Source organism: Nannobrachium achirus, assembly GCF_963921795.1.
Source record: "Nannobrachium achirus genome assembly, chromosome: 24".
Lineage (NCBI taxonomy): Eukaryota > Metazoa > Chordata > Actinopteri > Myctophiformes > Myctophidae > Nannobrachium > Nannobrachium achirus.
The window spans coordinates 20,400,340-20,421,508 of NC_137831.1; the positions used below are offsets into that span (position 1 = coordinate 20,400,340).

Here is a 21,169-nt window from a genome sequence, read left to right on the forward strand (position 1 = left end):
GCAGCAGTGGCGGTGAGCTCCGCTGTCGTCAGACAGACTCACAGAACATGATACAAATTTAAAATTATGATAGGTTTTAATGGTTGTAGCTTCACTACTTTAGACAAATAATTATGTGTATAATAAGATTAAATTATAAAATAGCCTAAGAGGCATTTTCCCAGCCGGCCACGGTGGCCGGTGGACTTTATAATTACCGGCCAATTAAACATTTAACCGGCCAATGGCCGGTAAATACCGGCTAACGGAATCTCTGGGCTGGATATGCCAGCCTGGAACGGTTGTTCAAGTGCATTGGACCCAGGGTATGGCAGCTGCATACCCCTGCCATGCCCAATTGACGCCCCAGCCCAAAATAATGCTGCCATTGACTCGCGACCCCAACCTAACCCTGGGGGTAATTTTATGCACATGAAAGTGCACGTTTGGTGCGCATTTGTCCGCACATGTAATGTATTAAAGGGATATTTCACTTTAAAAAAAAACTTTGGTAATTTTATCATCTAATCAGGCTTTTATGAACACCCTGAACAGTTTTTAATTTGCTTGATTCAATATTTAGATATTTGATGTAAATGTACCAGGCCCTCCAGGCCTTTTTTTTGTATTTCATTTTCTCAAATAATTATTACAAATAAATGAAAAAGGTTATGGATAAAACACGGCCTGTTCACGTATTAGGAGGGTAGTATGAGTCACCAGAAAAAAATAATTTGTGTTTTTAATGAATCTATCATGGTTAAAATGAAGTTTGAAGTTACAATGGGTGTGTGTGGGGAGAAAAGCCCATAAGGTGTTTCCCTGTTGAAAGTGGAATAATTAAGCCTAGGGCTATGTCAAGGTTTTGTAACAATTATGGTTCAAATGTATTTGTAATCATTAGTGTGGTTGCTATATAGGCAACACACTGTTGTTCTCGGTCTGAGAACTTTTTGCCAGCCAATTGAACCTGCTTTTTGTAAACTTTTACACAGCAGAAAAGTGAAGCTTTTGGTCATGCTTCACTTGACATCACAATACATAATATAAATGGTAGACGGAATTCATTTCCCAGTGTATTCCTCCTCGTGACTCGCGTCAAGCACCTTTCTAGTTCTTACATTGCATTTCACTCATTCTGTTGAATTTTATTCAGGTGTGTGTTTTTATTTTATTTCATATCTAATAATTTTGTGACCCGAACTTTGGGAACCCCTGATGTATGACACTGATTTACTACGACGCACATTATGAACAACCACTAGTACTATAGTGGTTCTCAAACGTTTTATTTTCAAGGACAACCATAACTCTTGAGTGTGTACTAATGGAACCGGGTCCATTTGATTCCATTTGTACACACTCAGAGTTAACAGACCTTTGCTGTGTTTTTGACAAAAAGTTCCACCATAACAGCTCATCCGCACTGCCTGCGACGCAAGCGATGAAATCCCATTAAAATACATTTGTTTCAATGAGACCGCCCTGACGTACCGCGAGCGACACCGCTTTGTGCCGCGACGTCGTCCACCCCTTTTATTTTCGCTCGCAGAGTCTCTATCTGAGCGAGGTTTCGCAGCGATGTCCATAGAGGTAAATGGCCATGTCCCGCCCCCCAACACTTTTTATTATTATGTATTTATTTGATTGGTTCCGTTTTCCGCGCGACATCGCCGTCGGAACGCTCGCTCGCGGGCTGTGCGGATGAGCTGTAAGCCTGCATGGCGATGACCCCTGCCTTCACCCAACAGCGTACCAGGGCAAGACCTCCATCAGCACGGTGGGCACCTCCACGTCGGCCTACCGCCTCAGCCTGGCCACCATGTCGCGCTCCAACACGGGCACGGGCACGGTGTGGGAGCAGGACAGCCACCAGCCGTCGCGCCAGCCCTCCCAGGACACGCTCAGCCGCACCGACGAGGACGAGGAGGAGAGTAAGAGGACCTTCCTTCCTTTCGTTGGTCGCGGTTAGTCCTCTTCCGTTTGCCCCCATCCCATGTTTTGGCCGTCGAAGCGCTCTCCCGGCTTTCTGACGGATCACGACCTCGCTGTTTTGTCTCTGTCTGTCTGTGTCTGTTTCATCTGTACTTACTGTATCTCCGGGCATGCATTGGGATTAAAACAGAAAAAATATCCTTGGAAAGCTTCCACCTGTATGACATTTGTAAGACTACAGTTCCAAGTAATTTAGCAACATCCACATTTTCTTTTTGTTTGTTTGCATTCCTCCAAAGTGTTAAGTGTCCACCTGATATTTAATATTAGAGAAATGGGACGAATTTGAATCAACTCATTTTGTCCAAGTTGCCTCTTCAATTCCGCCGTTTGTACACCACCAGTGACAATGGAGGATGATCTCTCTCTCTGTGTCTCTCTCTCTCTGTCTGTCTCTATGTGTCTCTCTCTCTCTCTCTCTTCTCTCTCTCTCTCTCTCTCTCTCTCTCTCTCTCTCTCTCTCTCTCTCTCTCCAGATGATTCCATCAGTATTCCCAGTGTGGTGAGTGAGCACGAGGCCTTCCTGCCCAGGGTGATGTCACAGCGCCGGTTCTCCAGTCACGCCACGGGCACGGCAGACTCGCAAGCCGACGCCCCCCGAGCCACCATGCTGCCCAGCCACAGGTACTGGACTACTGCCGCCCGCACGCGCACGCACGCACGCACGCACACACACTTGCCAGATACACGCTAAAACACTGGTTCTCAAACACTGGATCAGGACCCATGTTTGTGGGTCCCGTAATTTAGTTTTTTAATTATTATTATTTCAAAATATTTTCAAAAAACATTCCCCAAAAAGCTAAGATTTTCATGAATTCATTTTACACTTGGTGTCAGGGACCTCAGTAGCATGTGGAAGACCATAATACAAAATAAATTAAAAACAATTTTTCTGAGTAATTTCATTAAAGGTAACTTAAGTTTCAGAAGGCCCCACTCTATCCTGATTGGAGGAAAACCTGTCACCCAACAGTTTTGGTGGAGCAACTGAAACGGCTTTTTTCTCCTCACAGGGGATAAGGCTGAAGTCCAAATATGGACCAAACACTCTATAGTAACTAGTACTATCAGAACATTGACCCATGTTGTTATTTGAAATAAATCACTTACCCTACCTTTAATAAATGAAAGAAAAATCTAAAACATTCCTTAAATTAGAAAACAAATGTTTTTAGAAGTAGTGAAAATAGCCGACCTACAAGCTCACAATGCGACGCAAAGCAACCCGTTGTGAGCTTGTAGATCTGCTGTTTTCACTACTTAGGGTCCCAGGCTTTGGGTCACGAGCTAAAAGGTTTGGGAACATCTGCACTAAAACAACCACATAAGAACATAATAAGAATGGTTGCATACACACATGATACATATGAATTATCACATGCATTTTCTCACACAGCGCGCCCATACATACATGCACAAGGTCTGGTGTATATACTGTATAAACTGCACAAAAAGTACGTTAACTTGGCCTTCGGTTCATTATATCTCCCCTTTAATAATAAGAATTGGTACTGTTTACTTTTATCATCATTTTTATCGTTGATTAGTCACCTTTACAACGAGGCAGTGCACAGCTTGAAAGCATTGGGCATTCGTGGAATGAGCAACACGGCCAAATGTGTGGGTAGCGCCAAACAAAAACTTGCCAAAATGGCCTGTAATATTGATCTGTTGGTATTCACCTTTGTTGCTTGGAGCATTGAAGATTGCACTCTCCCACAATAATAAGGACAAGGAAAAATACCACATATTGTCCATGTATACACTTTATTATACACCTCAGTAGCGTGTGGCAGATCCATACGCAGCCACAACACTTGGCACCTCCTCCTCATGCTGGTCACCAACCTAACCACATTTTTCTGTGCGATGGCATCCCGCCCAAGCTGATCCACAAGTGTTCAATTGGGTTGAGCTCTGGACTCACGCCAGGCCATTCCATCCTCTCCACTCCCAAATTCTGATCTTCGCTCTGTGGGGGCAAGCGTTATCATCCTGGTGGATAACATTAGGTCCCAAATTCTGGCAGAACCCATGCTCAGATGCTAGGCACACACCTTGACTGGCACACACCTGCCAGCACTTGAAGCCCAAAACAAGAATGAATGTCAGCAGAACAGTATTACAAGCCATTTTGGCAAATATTTGGTCGGCGCTACCCACATGTTGGGCTGTGTTGCTCATTCCACGAATGCCCCATGCTTACAAGCTGTGTCTCGTTGTAAAGGTGACTAATCAACGATAAAAAGGTTATAAAACACAATTCCAATTGGTATTATTAAAGGGGAGATATAATGGACCGAATTCAAGTTAAAGTGTTAGTTCAGCTATTTTGACATAAAGCTGTGTGAAATACTTGCCATTAAAAAAGTGGTTAGAAATGTATTAATTCATTATCAGAGTCCCGTGGCCAGAGTTCTGGTCAGTTTTAGATGAATATAAAGTAGTTCCTGTGATTTGGCAGGGGCTCATGGCCCAATCATTAAAAATAGATGAATCCACAAAACTAGCGTCATTTGTATTGTTGACCTATTTCTACCAATAGACCAACTTTCGTTCAACTTTGACCCCTCTGTCACATGGTAAAACATTTTTGTGTCCAGTATCACTATGCCGCTGCAACACATTTCCCCAAAACAAGGTGCTTTGCAGTCAGCTGATCAGAACGAAACCTCGCTCTATATGGTAGAAATAGGCCAACAATACAAATGACGCCAGTTTTGTGGATTAATCTATTTCCAATGATTGGGCCACGCCAAATGGCCCCCACCCCATTGGAACTACTTAATATTCATTAGAAACTGACCAGAACTCTGACCACGGGACTCTGGTAATCAATTAATACATTTGTAACCACTATTTTAATGACAAGTATTTCACACAGCTTTATGTCAAAAATAGCTGAACTAACACTTTAACTTGCTTTTTGTGTACGGTTTATAATTATGTACAATTGTTAACGCTATAGACTGCTGTTTCCCTCCTATCACGTGTCCACTTGGAGTTTCAATTATCATGAATAGTCTGACCTGGTCATATCTCATAATTCTGATCACTACCCATGATTATGACCTGGTCATATTCCATTCCTTTTACTGTATATTTTACCTGGCAGCCCAAGAGCAGCATTGTGCCAGTAACAGGCACGAGCACACATAGATATCAAAGGGGGCTTGAGCCCCTGCCCTTTTATCTGTCTGTAAAAGCTGCCCTTTCCAGACCATAAATGCAATTTTTACTATGGTGAAAGAAATGCCAAATGTCCTCTTTCCATGCCATACCTGAAGGCAGCAGAATTGCCCTCTCTGTGGAGAAATTCATGCCAGTACTCCAGCCACATCTCCAGTATTGACTTGGTTATGCTTAGTTCAGTGTGGTGTCACACACCGAAAATAGCCGACCTCCAAGCTTCCACCAAAAGACCCCTTTGGAAATTCCAGACCCTGCCACTCTAACATTCTCTGCATGTCCCTGGCCTGTAACTTTTGACACAATGTCCGGGTAAGAGTTTTTATTTTTTGATAAGTAGCTGTGCTTCAGAATACTAGAAGGCCACGACTTCCAACGTCCAGGAAGTTCCCCCACTGACCCCCACTCCCCCACCCCACCCCCAGCGTAAAGCTGGTGTCTTTTTTTTTATTCATTTATTTATTTCAACCACTCACTTCTTCGCCCATCTTCTGCAGTGAGCCCAATGTGCTAGATGAATCCCAGGGTCTTCTGCAGGAGGGTACCCTCTCTAGGTACAGTGCCCACCCCCCCTCTCTATCTCTCTCTGTGCGTCTTGTCTGCCACCGGACGGGGGGGGAGAGGGAGCCCTCCTCCTTCTCACTGGCCGTCTTTGTTCGTTCCGTGTGACCACGCTCATCCACATCCGATCAAGACCACTCCTCCTTCACCCTCTTCCTCTCTCTCTCTCTCTCTCTCTTTCTGTGGGTCCAGTTCGCCGTGTCTCTGTCAACGTCACCACCACCCCCCCTAACACTTCCTTTAAGCTCCATGCTGACCCTTCCATCTCCTCAGCTCATCCGCTGCTCTAACCTGACCGTAGACCAGGGGTCTTCAACGTTTTCAGGCCAAGGACCCCCCTTAGCTGAGGGATTTTCATAGATTCCATATAGTTTCATTTTTTGACAGCACAATGTATTTTGGATTCATGTCAATTTGTGTATTTAACCAGTTGAACCGTCAATACTTAACTTGACATTTCACTCTGTACTTAGTCTGCTCTTTTCCCCCTCTACGCCAAACGTCTTTGCTGAAAATAGCCTATCTACAAGCTTGTAGATCTGCTATTTTTGGCTAAAGTTCTCAGGATATGGACGCTAGGATTCAAGTGGTTAATATAAAAAAGGAGAAAAAAGTTTGAAAGATATGGAGGACCCCCTGTTGAAACTCCGAGGACCCCCTATGGGTCCCGGACGCCCTGTTGAAGACCCTTGCCTTAACTCACTCTTTTTTTTTCGAGGTCCCACACCGCCAGACACATCTAACCACATCCTTTTTCGGTGTGTCCGTAGCACTGGGATGGGGATATCAACGGCCGTCCAAAAACACTGGTCCCAATCCCGATCTCTTGAAAACTAGTAGCTGCATTGCCTTGGAATGGCTTAAAAAAATAGAATCTGTACCGTCCGTTTGTGATAAAGTGGTCGGTAACATACATGAATCAGCGCCTGTTGGAACAATTATTTCGCTGTAGAGTGACACTAAATACTTGCCCCCCATTCTAACACACTCACTTTTAGCTTTTTCCCCCTTCCTACAGTGTATCATCACCAATGTCAGCTTCTCTCTCTCTCTCTCTGTCTCTCTCTCTCTCTCTCTCTCTCTCTCTCTCTCATCGGTACCATGGCGTTTCTCATAAAGTGTGTGATCGGGCTTCTCGCTGATCTCAAATTGGTCTGTCCTGTCCTGGATACCAATCTGTTGGGGCATGGGGGACCCTGGGGCAGCAACCCTTGTGCAGGACAACTTTGCCGTTGATTAGCCAAATTCAGTGTCCCATCAAATGAACATACTGTGTATATGCAGTACAGTATTATTATACACTCAGCATTAAATGATTCTACTATATCTTTTTCTTTGTATTGATACAAAGTCACACATTTTGGTTGGTTTACGTATCCTGACAACACTCTCTTGGCCTGGGTTGCTACTCCTTCCCCCACAATCCCCTGTTCTTGTTGTTTTTATTGTTGTTGTTGTTTTTGGGTGTTCATGAATCGTAGCACAGCTCTTCTCCTGCGTTGTGATTGGGCGTCCTGTGTTCACATTGTGTCTTGTGGTGAGTGAGCGTTGGTTCGTAGCTGGTAGCAGGGGTGTCGCACCAAATTATGGGCCCTGGGTACAAGGAATCGCTGCGTTATTTTGTGCTTTAACTATTGAAATAGCAGATATACAAGCTCACAGTGCGGCACCGAGTGCCGCGCTGCGAGCTTGTAGATCTCCTATTTTCGAAGAATCGTGAAAATCTTTGCAAGTCTTTGAAGGTTTTTTGAAAAATCCTATGTTTCTACCGGTATGTCAGTGGTGCTCAAACTTTCTCTTGTGAAGGACCCCCAAAATTACATGAATTTGGCCACGGACCTCCAAATCAAAATATTTTGTTCCAGGGACCCCCCCCCCAGAAGCAAGATTTGAGTTACAAATGTTCGCTTAAAAATACATTTATTCATAGATTGCACACATGACTTTTCAAAAATATCAGATATACAAGCTCACAGCGCGGCACTCGGTTACTGTGGGAGAGTATTTTTTCAATAGCTAAAGTAATTAAGGCCCCTCCCTCCACCTTGGGCCCTAGTAACCCAGTCCCACTTTCCCCCCCTTGTGACGCCCCTGCTGGTAGAACAGTTTGTGCAGACAGTGGCCGTTTGATGTGTTCACTGCCGTTTGTCTCTGTATCCTCTCCTTACGTGTGTGTGCGTGTGTGTGTGTGTGTGTGTTCCATGTCCCAGGGTTGCCAGTGTACAGAGTGAACCAGGCCAACAGAACCTTCTGATCCAACCACCGCTTGGAAGGAAGCGAGGACTCAGGCAGGTGCGTGCAGGGGTGTCGCTCCAAATTCTGGGCCCTGGGTTACAAGGATTCACCCACATTTTGTGATTTAACTATTGAAAAATAGCAGATATACAAGCTCGCAGCGCTTGTAGATCTGCTAATTTTGAAAAATCGTGAAAGTTTGTGCAAGTCTTTGAATATTTTCAAGTCCTTCTAAGGTTTTTTTTTGAAAAACACAAGTGTTTCGAACGAAACACCTGTTTATTTAGGTCTGGAAGGAGGTACTCCCTCCTTTGGGTGGCGCTATTGCGTCAGCCTCACAACAGAACGTACTCACGTTAACTCCCGCTGGGCGATCCCTGATTGGCCGGAGGGCTTGTCACTCAAGTTTTACGGTACTGGGTCAGTCCCCCATAAAACCTGTGGCATCCCACAATACTGTCTCTTGAAAGCATCTGCTCCGAAAAATCGAACAGAGGGCAGAGACTCGGAGGGAGTACCTCCTTCCAGACCTAAATAAACAGGTGTTTCGTTCGAAACACTTGTGTTTATTTTCGGTCTTCCAGTTCGGTACTCCCTCCTTTGGGTACGTCAACTCCCGTAAGCGACGTCGGCCAACGTCTACTCACCATACACATGAACGGCAAAGGAGACGTCTTCCAGACACACCTTCGCCCACAAGGTCCCCCCCTGAGACCACCGGAATCAGTCGGGGGCAGTGAGTAGGAAAGAAAAGGAAGAGGAGCGCGCCAGAAAGCACAAGGGCAGTCCAAGCGCTCCAGATGAGGAGGAAGACACAAGGGTCCTCCTCATTCTGCAGAAGAGTCAGCAGCCACCTGGAGGACTGAATGCGCTAACGAGCGCGGAGCCACGTCCAACTGGTAATGAGCTGCAAAGGTGGACGGCGAAGTCCAGTTCGCCGCCAAACAAACCTCCTGAATGGTGGTCCCTTGCCAGAGACCCCAAGAGGAAGACATCCCCCTAGTGGAATGAGCTGTGAAACCCACAGGTCTAGCCACATTCGCACTATCATACGCCAACCTAATGGCGTCGACAATCCACCCCGAAAGGGTTGCTTTAGCAATCTCCATCTTCGCGGTGGACTTGCCGTGAGGAACAAACAGGCTGCGCGACTTCCTGCGCGCCTGAGTCCTCTCACAATAAATCTTCAGTGCCCTCACAGGGCAAAGAAGATTAAGGCGCCTGTCCTCCTCCGTACCAAAGGGAGGAGGATGAAAGGCCAAAGGCCGCACCGGAACATGCTGCACCACCTTATTCTTCGGAATGAAGTGAAGGTGAGGTTTAAGTAGCACCTGCCGGCCGTCCGGAGAGAACCTCATGCAATCCTCTGACACTGAGAGGGCATGTAGGTCACTAACCCTCTTGGCCGTGGTTAAGGCCAGAAGGAGAGCAGTCTTGTAGCTAAGGAGCTTCAGAGAGATGCTCTCCAGAGGCTCAAACGGGGGTTGCCTCAATCCCCGTAAGACCACCTCCAAGTCCCAGGCGGGGGCCAGGGGTCTCGCCGTCAGGGAGTCCCGCCTAACCGCTGCCATAAACTGTACCACCCACGGGTGTTTGGACAATTGGTCGCCATCAAGGCTCTGGTGACAGGCCCTAATGGCTGCAAGGTAACCTCTCACCGTAGAGGCCTTACAGTTCCTATCCACCCGATCTTGTAGGAACTCCAGAATGATCGGAATTGAGGAGAACACCGGGTTCACCGAAGGGTGTTTAACCCGACACCACTCCTCAAAGGCTTCCAACTTGCCCTGATACACCTTACGTGTAGAAGGAGCCCTGGACCTCTGCATCGTATCAACGACTGAAGGGTCCAGGCCGGCTGCGATCAGCCTTTCCCTCTCACGGGCCAGACCCACAGGTCTAACCTCTGAGGGTCCGGGTGGAAGATCTCGCGATCCGCTTGACTCAGCAGATCCCGTATCTGGGGCAATTGCCAAGGATCCCTGTACAGGAGCGGAGCTATCAGTGAGCTCCAAGTCCCCGTCCTCGGTGCTATTAGAAGCAGTTCGTGACCGTAACGACGAACCCTCTCGAGGGTCGGAGTAATGAGGTCCATCGGTGGGAAGGCGTACAGCAGGCCCTGGGGCCAATCGTGCGCCATAGCGTCTATCCCCAAGGGTGCAGGCCCCCTCAGGGAGAAGAACAGTGAGCACTTCGCGTCCTCGCGAGAGGCGAACAAATCCACCACTGGATGACCATACTTGGTCCAGATCTGAAACGCTACCGACTGGTTCAGGGACCAGTCCTCGTCACGAACCCTCGTCCTGGACAGCAGGTCCGCCCCGCTGTTCAGAAGACCAGGGACGTAGGAGGCCTTGACCGACTGTAGGTGCACCGAGCACCAAAGGGCCACTTTGCGAGCCAGCACGTCCAGGGCTCGCCGCCGCCCCCCCTGTTTGTTCACATAACACATTGTTACGGTATTGTCCGTCCTGATGAGGACGTGACAGTTCCGAATGAAGGGCTCGAACTCCTGGAGCGCCAGGAACACCGCCATCAATTCCAAGTAATTGATGTGCTTGTTCATTAAGTCGGGGCCCCAAGGTCCCCTCGCCGTACGTCCTTCCAGGGTTGCACCCCAACCCGAAAGACTGGCGTCCGTGGTGACTACCTTCCTGTGAATCACCGCCCCTAGCCTGGCGCCGCTTCGAAGGAAGCCGGGAACCAGCCAAGGGCTCAGGGCCGTCCGTGCTCGCTCGGAGACCCGGACCAGAGTGCCGCCCTGGCAAGAGGGGATGTTCAGAGAGAGCATCCATTTCTGGAAAGGCCTCAAGTGAAACCTTCCCAGACTCACAAGATCCACGGCCGAAGCCATCAGGCCCGCGAGCCGCTGCACCAACTTGAAGGAGACCTCCTCCTTGGAAAGGAAGGTGCTGGCATGGGACAAGAACTTGTCCACCCTCTGCTGAGAGAGGCGGGCGACCATCTCCCGGGAGTCCCACTCTGCACCCAGGAAGGTGGTCCGCTGAGATGGGTTCAGCACACTTTTTTCGTAATTGACTGCGAACCCCAAGGACTCGAGGTGCGCTATCACCACCCGGGTGTGTAGCGCCACCTCCTGGCTCGAACTTGCGCTTATTAGCCAATCGTCGATGTAGTTTGAGATCCTTATCCCCTGCCGCCTGAGAGGTTCTATAGCTGCCTTCGTAACCATCACGAAAACGCGTGGACTGAGAGACAGGCCAAAGGGGAGGACTGCGTACTCGTAGACCCTCCCCTGGAAAGCGAACCTCAGAAACTTCCTGTGAGGAGGATAGATCGTCACGTGCGTGTAAGCATCCTTCAGATCTATTGAGGTGAACCAATCGTTCTCTCTCACGGTTCGAAGCAGGCTGGCAACGGTCAACATCCTGAACTTGAAGGTCATCAAGTACTGGTTGAGACCGCGGAGGTCCAATATGGGCCGCAGCCCTCCCGTCTTCTTGGGAACCAGGAAGTAGTTGGAGTAGAACCCTAAATGGAGCTGACTCCACGGGACCTCCCGTACAGACCCCTTCAAGAGAAGGGCCTGTATCTCTTCCTCCAGAATGCGGGCGTTCTCGCCCTCGGCCCTGGTGAAGCTCACCGTGGGGGAAAGCGGGGGCAACATCTTGAACTGTATTCTGTAGCCCCTTGTAATAGTGCGATAAATCCAATGGTTTGGATTGCACCTCCTCCACTGATCTGCACAAGGTGCCAGCGGAGCGTAAAGATGTGTTGGCAGCACCTGCCGAGCTATCGGCCGCGACACTGTAGGCCGTCCGCTGTGGCCAGAAGAAGCTGCCGCCGGCCTGGCCGCGTGGTGCACCGCAGGCAAAGCAGGAATCCACCTGTGATCCACTTTCTTTACCTTTGCCCGACTCGGGCCTACAGAAAGCGTTTCCACCACCTGAGGGGAAGCGCGCTTTACCCTTAGCATTCCTGGAAAGGTCCCGGAAGGACTCATGGTTTTTAGCATTAGCAGGTTGTCCCTGGGCTGCCGCAGTGGGCAGTTTACCAAAACCTTGTGAGGAGTGGAATGTGAGCTGGGTGTGAGTGGCTCTTGCAGAAAAGGAACTGGAGCCTGAATAGGCAGAGAAACCAAACCCTTGTACAGACTGTGTGAGTGCGGAACTAGCTGAGGCAGCGAAGGTGCCTGAGGAGGCTGAGCACATACAACTTTCTTTGCAACAGAAGATGCACAGGGAAGAAAGACACAGTTTGTATCGAACACACAATTCTTTACTGGTATTTTCGATTGGCAAGGCACGAAATTTACAGCATTGAGAATTTTTGCAGCACACAACACGGGCGGGTTCACAACACAAACACACTGCACACAAGAACCCGCCCTTAAGTGAGGGGCAAGAGGCCCCTGGGGAGGCCGTGCCTCCCTGGGCAAACAGTCATTTACGCTGCTGCCTTCCGCGTCCCTTCGCGGAGCGGGGCTGGGAACGCTGCTGATGACGGTCTTCCTTGGGCCTGGAAGGAGGAGGGGGCCCATAGGTCCGGGCTCGAGACCCCCCTCTGGAGGAAGACCTGGAGCTTGATCCCGAAGCCCTGTCCCTGTAGTCGTTCCTCTGGACGACCTTCACCATAGAACGCGGGGTACGCTGCCTGGTGGTCGACCGCAGAGACGACTGGGCAGCAGGTGTCGGAGGTACAGTCTCGACCACCAACTCCCTGGTCTCCCTCCTGGCAGCCGCCCGCGCCTGGAAGAGAGCGAGCCCGCCCGCCATGATCTCCGTTCCCGAAGAGGGCAGGTTGCGGAGCTCTTTTTTGTCCGCTTCATCCTTCTTCCAGTCAATGGGCTCCAGCCAGCGGGTGGACTCCATCTGCATACACTGGTCCATGGAACGCCCCACCCAAGCCATGGCATGGAAATTGAGCTCGATCATGAGGTCCAGTGAGGCCTTGATCTCAGCCGCCACATCGAGGGGAGGGTCAGAGGCCGGTGGGTTCTGGAGGAGCTTCACATAGGCCGCCAACAGGCCCGCGGCATTGAGAGCCCTCACAGCATGTCCATCAGCTCTGTAAGCCTCCTGGGTGGCCTTGGACATGAACCTTTCCCACTTGTCCTCTAGAAGCGGGTGGACACCCGACAGTGAGTAGGGACTCGGCTCACCAGGCTTATCATGGAGGAACCGGGCCTGGAGCATGGAGGCCAAGGCAGGGCTGATGTGCGGGCATCTAGGAACGCCCATCTCCTGCGCCCCCTCGAACTCCGTGGGGAAGTCCAGTTTTTCCGGATCCTTGTGAGTGGAAAACCTGCTGTAGGCCAGTGATGGCCGGCAGGCAAGCCATGACAGGCGGCAGGGGTGGAGCACGGTCCACACCCAGCCGCGGTTGGCAAGAAGTTGCAGGCTGCTGCCGTACAGGGACGGTGAGGTTCTGCAAGCGAGCGGCCCTCTCCAGGACAGACCAGGGGTCCATGGGAAGGGGAGGGCTGGCGCCAGCGGCGCCACTTGAAGCTGCTACGGTGCCGGAAGGAGGGAGCTGAGACGCGGACAGGGCCGCCGCCTGTGTCAGACTCGAACTGCCGGCAGCAGAGGGGGCCTGTGACTCCGGCAAGGCGGAGGGAACAGGCTCGGTGCCACCAGGAGCTGGGGAAGCAGCAATGCCTGCTTGAGTCCCAGCCTGAGCGGTGGTAGGGGAAACAGAAGCTGCTTGGCTCGGGGCGGCAGCGAGGCCTGCCGGAACCCTGGCCACAGCAGAGATGGAGAGAGGCGAGTCATTAACATCAGGGTGGAGATGGATCACAGGGGACCCTTCTTCCATCAGGACTACGTCCTCATCAGGCTGCTGGGTGGGGGAAAAGTCCCCCTCTTCCCCAAAAACCTCTTCCTCGCTGTCGTGACGGTCGAGGGCAGAGAAGGAGAATTCAGATGAAAAGCTGTCAGCCCTGGAGTGGGCTGGAGAAGCACCACCATCGGCCGGAGGAGCAGTGCCGTCAGCCGGAGCGCCGCCGTCTGGAGAAGCGCCCTCATCGGCCGGAACGGAGGCGCCGCCGCCGCCGCCTGGAGGAGCGCTGCACCGGCCTACAGGGAGGCCCGGGGACACAGCAGAGGCGAGGCCGGAGAGAAGGGAGATCGTGTCCAGGCGGAGCCGACGCGCACCTAGAGGTAGGTCACGACACTCCAAACACACAGGAGGATCTTCCTCTAAGGCATCCAAGGCGTGACGCCAGCCCATGCAGGCGATGCACGCACCATGGAGATCGTCCGGGGCTACCAGCAACCTACAGGCCAGGTTGGCACAACGGCCATAGGAGCGTGAGGACGTCATGTCCACACAAAAAACTTTAGCGTCGATAGAAGATTCGAGAGTCTAAAGCAGAAAAGCGTGTATTAGCGTGAGCACAGGCAAGGCCAGTAGCAAACAGCAAACGCCAACAATAACAAAGCTAGCAGAATACAACGAAGCCGGTAGCTAGGAGCTAACGCTAGGCTATCGTGAAGCTAACAACAAGGAAAAAACAGCTGAGCGCTGCGTTAGCACAAACAACGAAGCCGGTAGCTTAAGAGCTAACACTAGGCTATCGTGAAGCTAACAACAAGGAACAAACAGCTGAGCGCTGCGTTAGCACAAACAACGAAGCCGGTAGCTTAAGAGCTAACACTAGGCTATCGTGAAGCTAACAACAAGGAACAAACAGCTGAGCGCTGCGTTAGCAACAACAACGAAGCCGGTAGCTAAGAGCTAACACTAGGCAAAGTAACGTGAAGCTAACAACAAAGGGAAACAGCGGTGCTGTGAAACTTTACGTTGAACATTTGAAGAGAAGAATAGTCCCGAGACCGGTGGACTGGTCCTAAGCTGTCGCTCTCGGTTATCCTCGAGACGATTATATCTTCTAGAATAGGTTGAAATATACTTACAAATAACGTAGGTCAGGAGCTGTGAGATTCCGTTCGCGCTGTACCATTTGAGGAGCAGATAGCGAAAAGAGACAGTATTGTGGGATGCCACAGGTTTTATGGGGGACTGACCCAGTACCGTAAAACTTGAGTGACAAGCCCTCCGGCCAATCAGGGATCGCCCTGCGGGAGTTAACGTGAGTACGTTCTGTTGTGAGGCTGACGCAATAGCGCCACCCAAAGGAGGGAGTACCGAACTGGAAGACCGAAAATAAACCTATGTTTCTATGTCAGTGGTGCTCAAAACCTTTCATGTGAAGGACCCCCAAAATGATATGTATTTGGCCACAGATCCTTATCTCAATTTTTTTTTTTAGATAAGGATAATATAAACACTATAAAGCCTCTATCTTTTGAATGCCTGAATGGATTTCCGGATTTGTGGGTTTGAAAAGCTGTGAATGGCGTGCACATGTGTGGTGCATCATCCGTGCATTATCTGTGCATGACCCGTACACATCGTGCACATTATAAAAGGTTTATAAGCAGGTTAAGAAAATAAACCATTTGTATAATACATAATTGAGACCCACAAGCTGTCCACTATGTGTAATATAATACATTTTTGGAGTTCGGTGCCTCACGGAAGCTCGGTATTGTTTTATTGTTCCGGCAGTTGCGGCGCCCCCTGCTGTCAATCCCAAAGACGGAGCCCCGCGGTCGATCTGGAGCGCGACTCTCCACAACACGCCGGAGTATCCAGCCCAAAAACAAACCCCTGGGTAACGGCACAACAACACAGCTCCCTCTCTCTCTCTCTCTCTGTGTGTGTGTGTGTGTGTGTGTGTGTGTTTGAGTGTTTGTGTGTGTGTGTGTGTGTGTGTGTGTGTGTGTGTGTGTGTGTGTGTCAAGGGGGTTGATCAAAAGGGATAGTGAGATTTTGAGTGAGAATGTTCGTGTCATAAAGATGAAAACGGATGTTGGTGTGCTTGCGTGTGATTGTGCAGATCAAGTACAATGTCTTTTAGATTTATCCCTACACCTCATATCAAGTACGCAACACATCAACATGTCTGCTGAAAGCCTGAAGCCAGTCAGTGTAGTTGTTTTAACGGGATGTTAACTCAATGTAATCACATCTTATGTGTACTAAACAGCCGTTGGATGTTATTGTTATCACTTCAGTACATTCGATAAAATGCTGAGTTCCCTTCTGGCAAAAAAAAAACTAAAACGGATTTCATAGCATTGGCAAATGCCTTTTAAAACCCATTTGGCAAAGCATCTGTGTCGTTTTAGATTTTTCCCATGGCTATTCAAAAAAATAAAGTGTGAAAACTACAGATATAGAAGGCATTTTGTAGAATCGGCGTCAGGTTTAAAAGTGTGCTGACTTGAAGTGATGTGTGTGTGACACCCTCACCCCTCCCCTCCCACATTCATGACCACATGTCTTCGTTCCGATCTTGCGTTGTTGTTGTTGTTGTTGTTGTTGTTGTAGTATCGACTGTCACCAAACTGACTCTTCTCACTCTGTTCTGTCTTATACCTTTTTATGTTTCAAAATAAAGAAACTTTGTTGGACTGTGAAGGTGAGACGCACTCCCCTCTCCTCCTCCCCCATCCTGATGCTTTACCCCCCCGCCCCCCACCCCTTTTTAATAGGGATGTCCGATATTATCGGCTTCTCGATATTAGCGGCAGATAGTGGCATAAAAAAGTAAGATCGTAAAATATCTGTATCGGCTTTTATGCATACTATTTTTACCTCGACAATAAATTACCTAAAGCTACCGCAGAAGCATGAACTTGTTGGTGTTACCGTGTACACATACATACAACCAATTCCACTTCACTGACAACATCACTGCGTTAGATTTATTCAATATTTATATTGGATATTGATATTATAGCTGTTTTATTTGATTTGATATGTGATGGGATCATGTTACCTGACAATTAGTTTACTTTTGGCGAAAAAAACACAGCGTTGATCGTTATCGGTTGACATTGGAAATTAAGAGTTGGACAATATTAGAGATGGGACGATATGAAAATATTTCATATCACGATTATTGTGACAAAAGGAATCGCGATTTACGATATTATCGCGATAATCAAAATCCATTATCCTGGGGCCTAGCATTTGCCAAAAAAGAGCAGATCTACAAGCTCACGTAGATGGGCTATTTTTTGGCAAAGACATTTGATAGAGAGTGAAAAAAAGGCTGTATCAAGTACATTATTTCCAGTTCCGTTTGACCAATTCTAGAGGGTTTAAGTGGTACCGGATATGCAGCTCGGCAAATAACAGGTGAATTGAACCCAGTGCATGACGGAGGACGATATCACGATAAATTATATCTCCACGATACGATTATCGTGAGTGTTTTTTTATCACGATAAGCGATAATATCGCGTATCGTCCCATCCCTAGACAATATCAGAAAATCGGATACGGGCAAAAAAAAAATGCCAATATCGAACATCCCTACTTTTTCAACCTCTTGTTGTAGGGCGCTCTGCATGTCTGTCTTGCATCCCCCCCAAGCCTCGCCTACCTGCCCTCCTGTGTACCCTCTTGCCCCCCTCCCCCCGCATCCATTCTCTCGGTAGTGACGTTACGTTGTGTAAAACGAGACGCTAGGTGGCAATGCTCTCTCTCTCTCTCTCTCTCTCTCTCTCCATCGACGTGTGCATTTGTGTTCCCACAGACCAAAAGAGATCGGTCACCTTTACGGAGGCTCAGGGGGGGCAACAGGGGGCCGCAGGGGGGGCCACCAAGCCCCCTACGCCGAGTCCCGCGGACCCTCATCCCGAGAGCAGGAAGTCCAGCCCGGCCCCTTCCCAGTCCTCCACCTTGGACCCGTCCGCTTTGTCGTTGGCCACAGTGACCGCCGACCTGCACAGCCCCGCTAAGACACAGGTACTGTATGTTACTCTCTTTTCTTTATTCCAGGTACTTTGATTTCTACCACTCCAGGGGTCTTCAACGTTTTCAGGCCAAGGACCCTTTAGTTGAGAGAGAGATGAAGCAAGGACCCCCACAACCTTATCATAGATTCTATATAGCTTCATTGTTTGAGAGCACAATCATCATTGTATTTTGGATTCATGTCAATTTGTGTTTTCAGATATTTAACCACTTGAACCGTCAATACTTAATAAACTTGACCTTTCACTTCGTTCTTAGTCTGCTCTTTTTCCCCTCTACACCAAAGCTCTTTGCCGAAAATAGCCGATCTACAAGCTCGCAACGCAGCGTGAGCTTGTAGCAGCGTGAGGTGTTGTGAGCTTGTAGATCTGCTATTTTTGGCAAAAGTTCTCCAACTCTGGGCGTTGGGGTTCAACTCTGGGTTCAAGTGGTTAACATAAAAAAGGAGAGAAAAAAAGTTATCGCACAAAGATTTGGAGGACCCCCTGTAGTAACTCTGAGGACCCCCTATTGAAGACCCTATCTATGCTTGAATATCGATTGAATATACTTTAATATACATTGTTTTTCATTCATGCTATTTTTGAAAAATGTCATCTTACAATAGGGGGAACATAGGGGGTTACGACTATTTTGGGGTTTTAGGAATGAAAATGTTTGGGAAGCCCTGGCTTAGGGTATTGTTGAATAACATGCTATTATCTTTTATCTTTCACTTGCATGATTTGCTCTGCAGTGCCTCCTACTAACGATTGAATCGTCTAAACGTGGCCTGAAACATTAGTATACAACACAGTATAGAAGAGGAGGAAACAATCCAATTGTGGACCTCTAATCTGGGATTGTGTATTTTGTTTCAGAATATATTATATATTTTATTTCAGAATATTACATTATATCTTTTGTTTCAGAATATTATTAAATTGCCCTCTAAATCTTTGTGTGATAGAAACTTCCCCCCCCCTTTTTTTATATTAACCACTTGAACCCTATAGTGTCCATATTCAGAGAACTTTAGCCAAAAACAGCAGATCTACAAGCTCAAAACGCCTCCGCTGCGAGGTGTTGTGAGCTTGTAGATCGGCTATTTTCGGCAAAGAGCTTTGGTGTAGAGGGGAAAAAGAGCAGACTAAGTACACAGTGAAAGGTCAAATGTATTAGGTAATGACGGCTCAAGTGGTTAAATATCTGAAAACACAAATTGACATGAATCCAAAATACACTGATGATTGTGCAGTCAAACAGTGAAACCATATGGAATCTACGAAAAGGTTGCGGGGGTACCTGCTTCATCTCTATCTCAACTAAGGGATCCTCGGCCTGAAAACGTGGAAGACCCCTGCCTTAGGATATTGGGGGCTATACTGTTAATAATAATGAAAAAAAAAAAAAACGCTCTCCTCAGATACCTCCGGCCATCGGCAGCAAGGAGAGGAGGGAGCAGTGGGGCCTCCGGGCCAGCCTCTCGCCTCCCCCGTCCATCTCCCGCGCCTCCACCCCTACGCCCCCGTCTCGCACCTGCTCCCCGGCGCTGACCCTCTCCCGGACCTGTTCCCCTCTCCCCTTGTCCCGCACCGCCTCCCCTCTCCCTCCCCCGCTCCCGGTGCTGGGGACGGCGCCCGCACCTGGGCCTCCTCCTCCACCTCCCCCTCCTCCTCCCCCGCCGCCGGTGCCATCGGCCCCGGGCCCGTCGTCGAGGATCCGCCAGAGCCCCGGGGACGAGGACACCACGTCCCTCCTGCTGCACAGTGACGCCGGGCTGCAGGACGGCGGGACGGAGAACCCCCTGCTGGTCCCGCTGCTGGCCCCCACCCCCGCCACCTCCTCCCACCACCGCCACGTGCCCCGAAGCTCGCCACTGCCCCTGTCGCCCGTCGACCTCGACCTGGACGAGTCTCATGTCTGATAAGAGACGGATGCATGGATGCATGGAAGGAAGAATGAAGAATGGATGGATGGATGGATGGATGGATGGGCGGCCAAGTGGATATTTCCCACTGGTAGCTACTCAGCAGTAGGGATGGCACGATAAGCGATATTATCGTTTATCGTGATAAGAAACACTCAAACACACAATAATCGTATCATGGAGATGTAATTTATCGTGATATCGTCCTCCGTCATGCACTGGGATCAAATCGGCTTTTATTTGCCGAGCTGCATATCCAGTACCACTTAAATCCTCTATAATTGGTAAAAGGTACTTATGATATACTTACTTGATACAGTCTTTTTTTTCCACTCTCTATCAAATGTCTTTGTCAAAAGATAGCCGATCCATAATCGGTTGTAGATCTGCTATTTTTTGGCAAATGTTACGTCCCAGGATAACGGGGATACTTTTGATTATGGCGATAATATCGTAAATCGCGATTTCTTCTGTCACAATAATCGTGACATTACGTTTTCATATCGTCCCATCCCTACTCTTGTCGAGTGTCTCTGTATATGCCTGTTAAATGTGACAGTAGTTCTTTTGCAGCCTGTTGTCTTGCTTGAACACTGAAAACCTGTCGAAAAGGCGGTTTAAATACACTTCTGTCGTCCGTTTACATGTGGTTTGGATGGGAACGTGGATCTGTTGACCGCCCGGGGCACTTATAAATATATGAGTCTTAACAATACACAGATTACCATGTACACCTGTAGCTGTGCCCTGGGTTGTGAAATCGTTTGAATTTCTCCACATATCACACTGAACCCTTATTGTCTCCACCAGCCGAAGGCTGAGGGAGAGTATGTTTTCCCCTCCGTCCGTCCGTCTGTCCGTGCGTGCGTGCGTGCGTGCGTGCGTGCGTCCGTGCGTCCTCGCAGTTTGTGAGCAGCTAATCTCCGGCGCCGTTGGCCCGGTCGCTGCCAAAATTAGCACACACACTCCCTGGATGCCAATTCAGAACCTCTGCCCCACATTTTTCAAATCAGCCTCATGGTGGCGCTATAACAGGCCGATTTGTGTGGCCTGGTTGTTACCAGCTAATCTCCGGCGCCGTTGGCCCGATCGCCGCCAAACTGAGCACACACACTCCCTGGATGCCAAATCAGAACCTCTGCCCCACATTTTTCAAATCAGCCTCATGGTGGCGCTATAACAGGCCGATTTGTGTGGCCTGGTGGAGACCTGTGCTCGTATTTATGATGCTTTCACAGTTGCATTTTCAATCCAGGGTGTCCCCCTAGTCCGTTCTACCCAGACAGAAAATAAGGACGCCTTGTCTGATCAAGGGGTTGAGTATATAAACCCTGAGTTGAGAGATTAAAGTGAAAGTAAAAGGTTTGAGCTCATTGGTGACTTGACCCACAGGGTCACACTGTGGTGAGATGATCAAGTCTTGAGGGCCCAAGTCAGCCCTGAAACCTGTGGGATACTTTTCACGCAGGGAGCTATTTAACTTTTAGGGTCCCTTAGGTGGGGACGTGC

General features: G+C 49.0%; 1 protein-coding gene across 1 annotated transcript in view; it reads left to right on the forward strand.

Moving 5' to 3' along the window:
- unc80 (unc-80 homolog (C. elegans)) overlaps positions 1-19,657 on the forward strand; it is a gene marked incomplete at its 3' end in the record, with an annotated part of 166,179 nt that extends 146,522 nt beyond the window's left edge. The window contains exons 59-66 of the mRNA XM_080720767.1: positions 1,731-1,913; positions 2,451-2,598; positions 5,664-5,720; positions 7,938-8,019; positions 15,493-15,598; positions 16,388-16,408; positions 17,531-17,742; positions 19,157-19,657. Coding sequence (XP_080576893.1) covers positions 1,731-1,913; positions 2,451-2,598; positions 5,664-5,720; positions 7,938-8,019; positions 15,493-15,598; positions 16,388-16,408; positions 17,531-17,742; positions 19,157-19,657 — 1,310 coding nt within the window. The remainder of the gene's footprint in view (positions 1-1,730; positions 1,914-2,450; positions 2,599-5,663; positions 5,721-7,937; positions 8,020-15,492; positions 15,599-16,387; positions 16,409-17,530; positions 17,743-19,156) is intronic.
- Between the last annotated feature and the right edge of the window lie 1,512 nt (positions 19,658-21,169).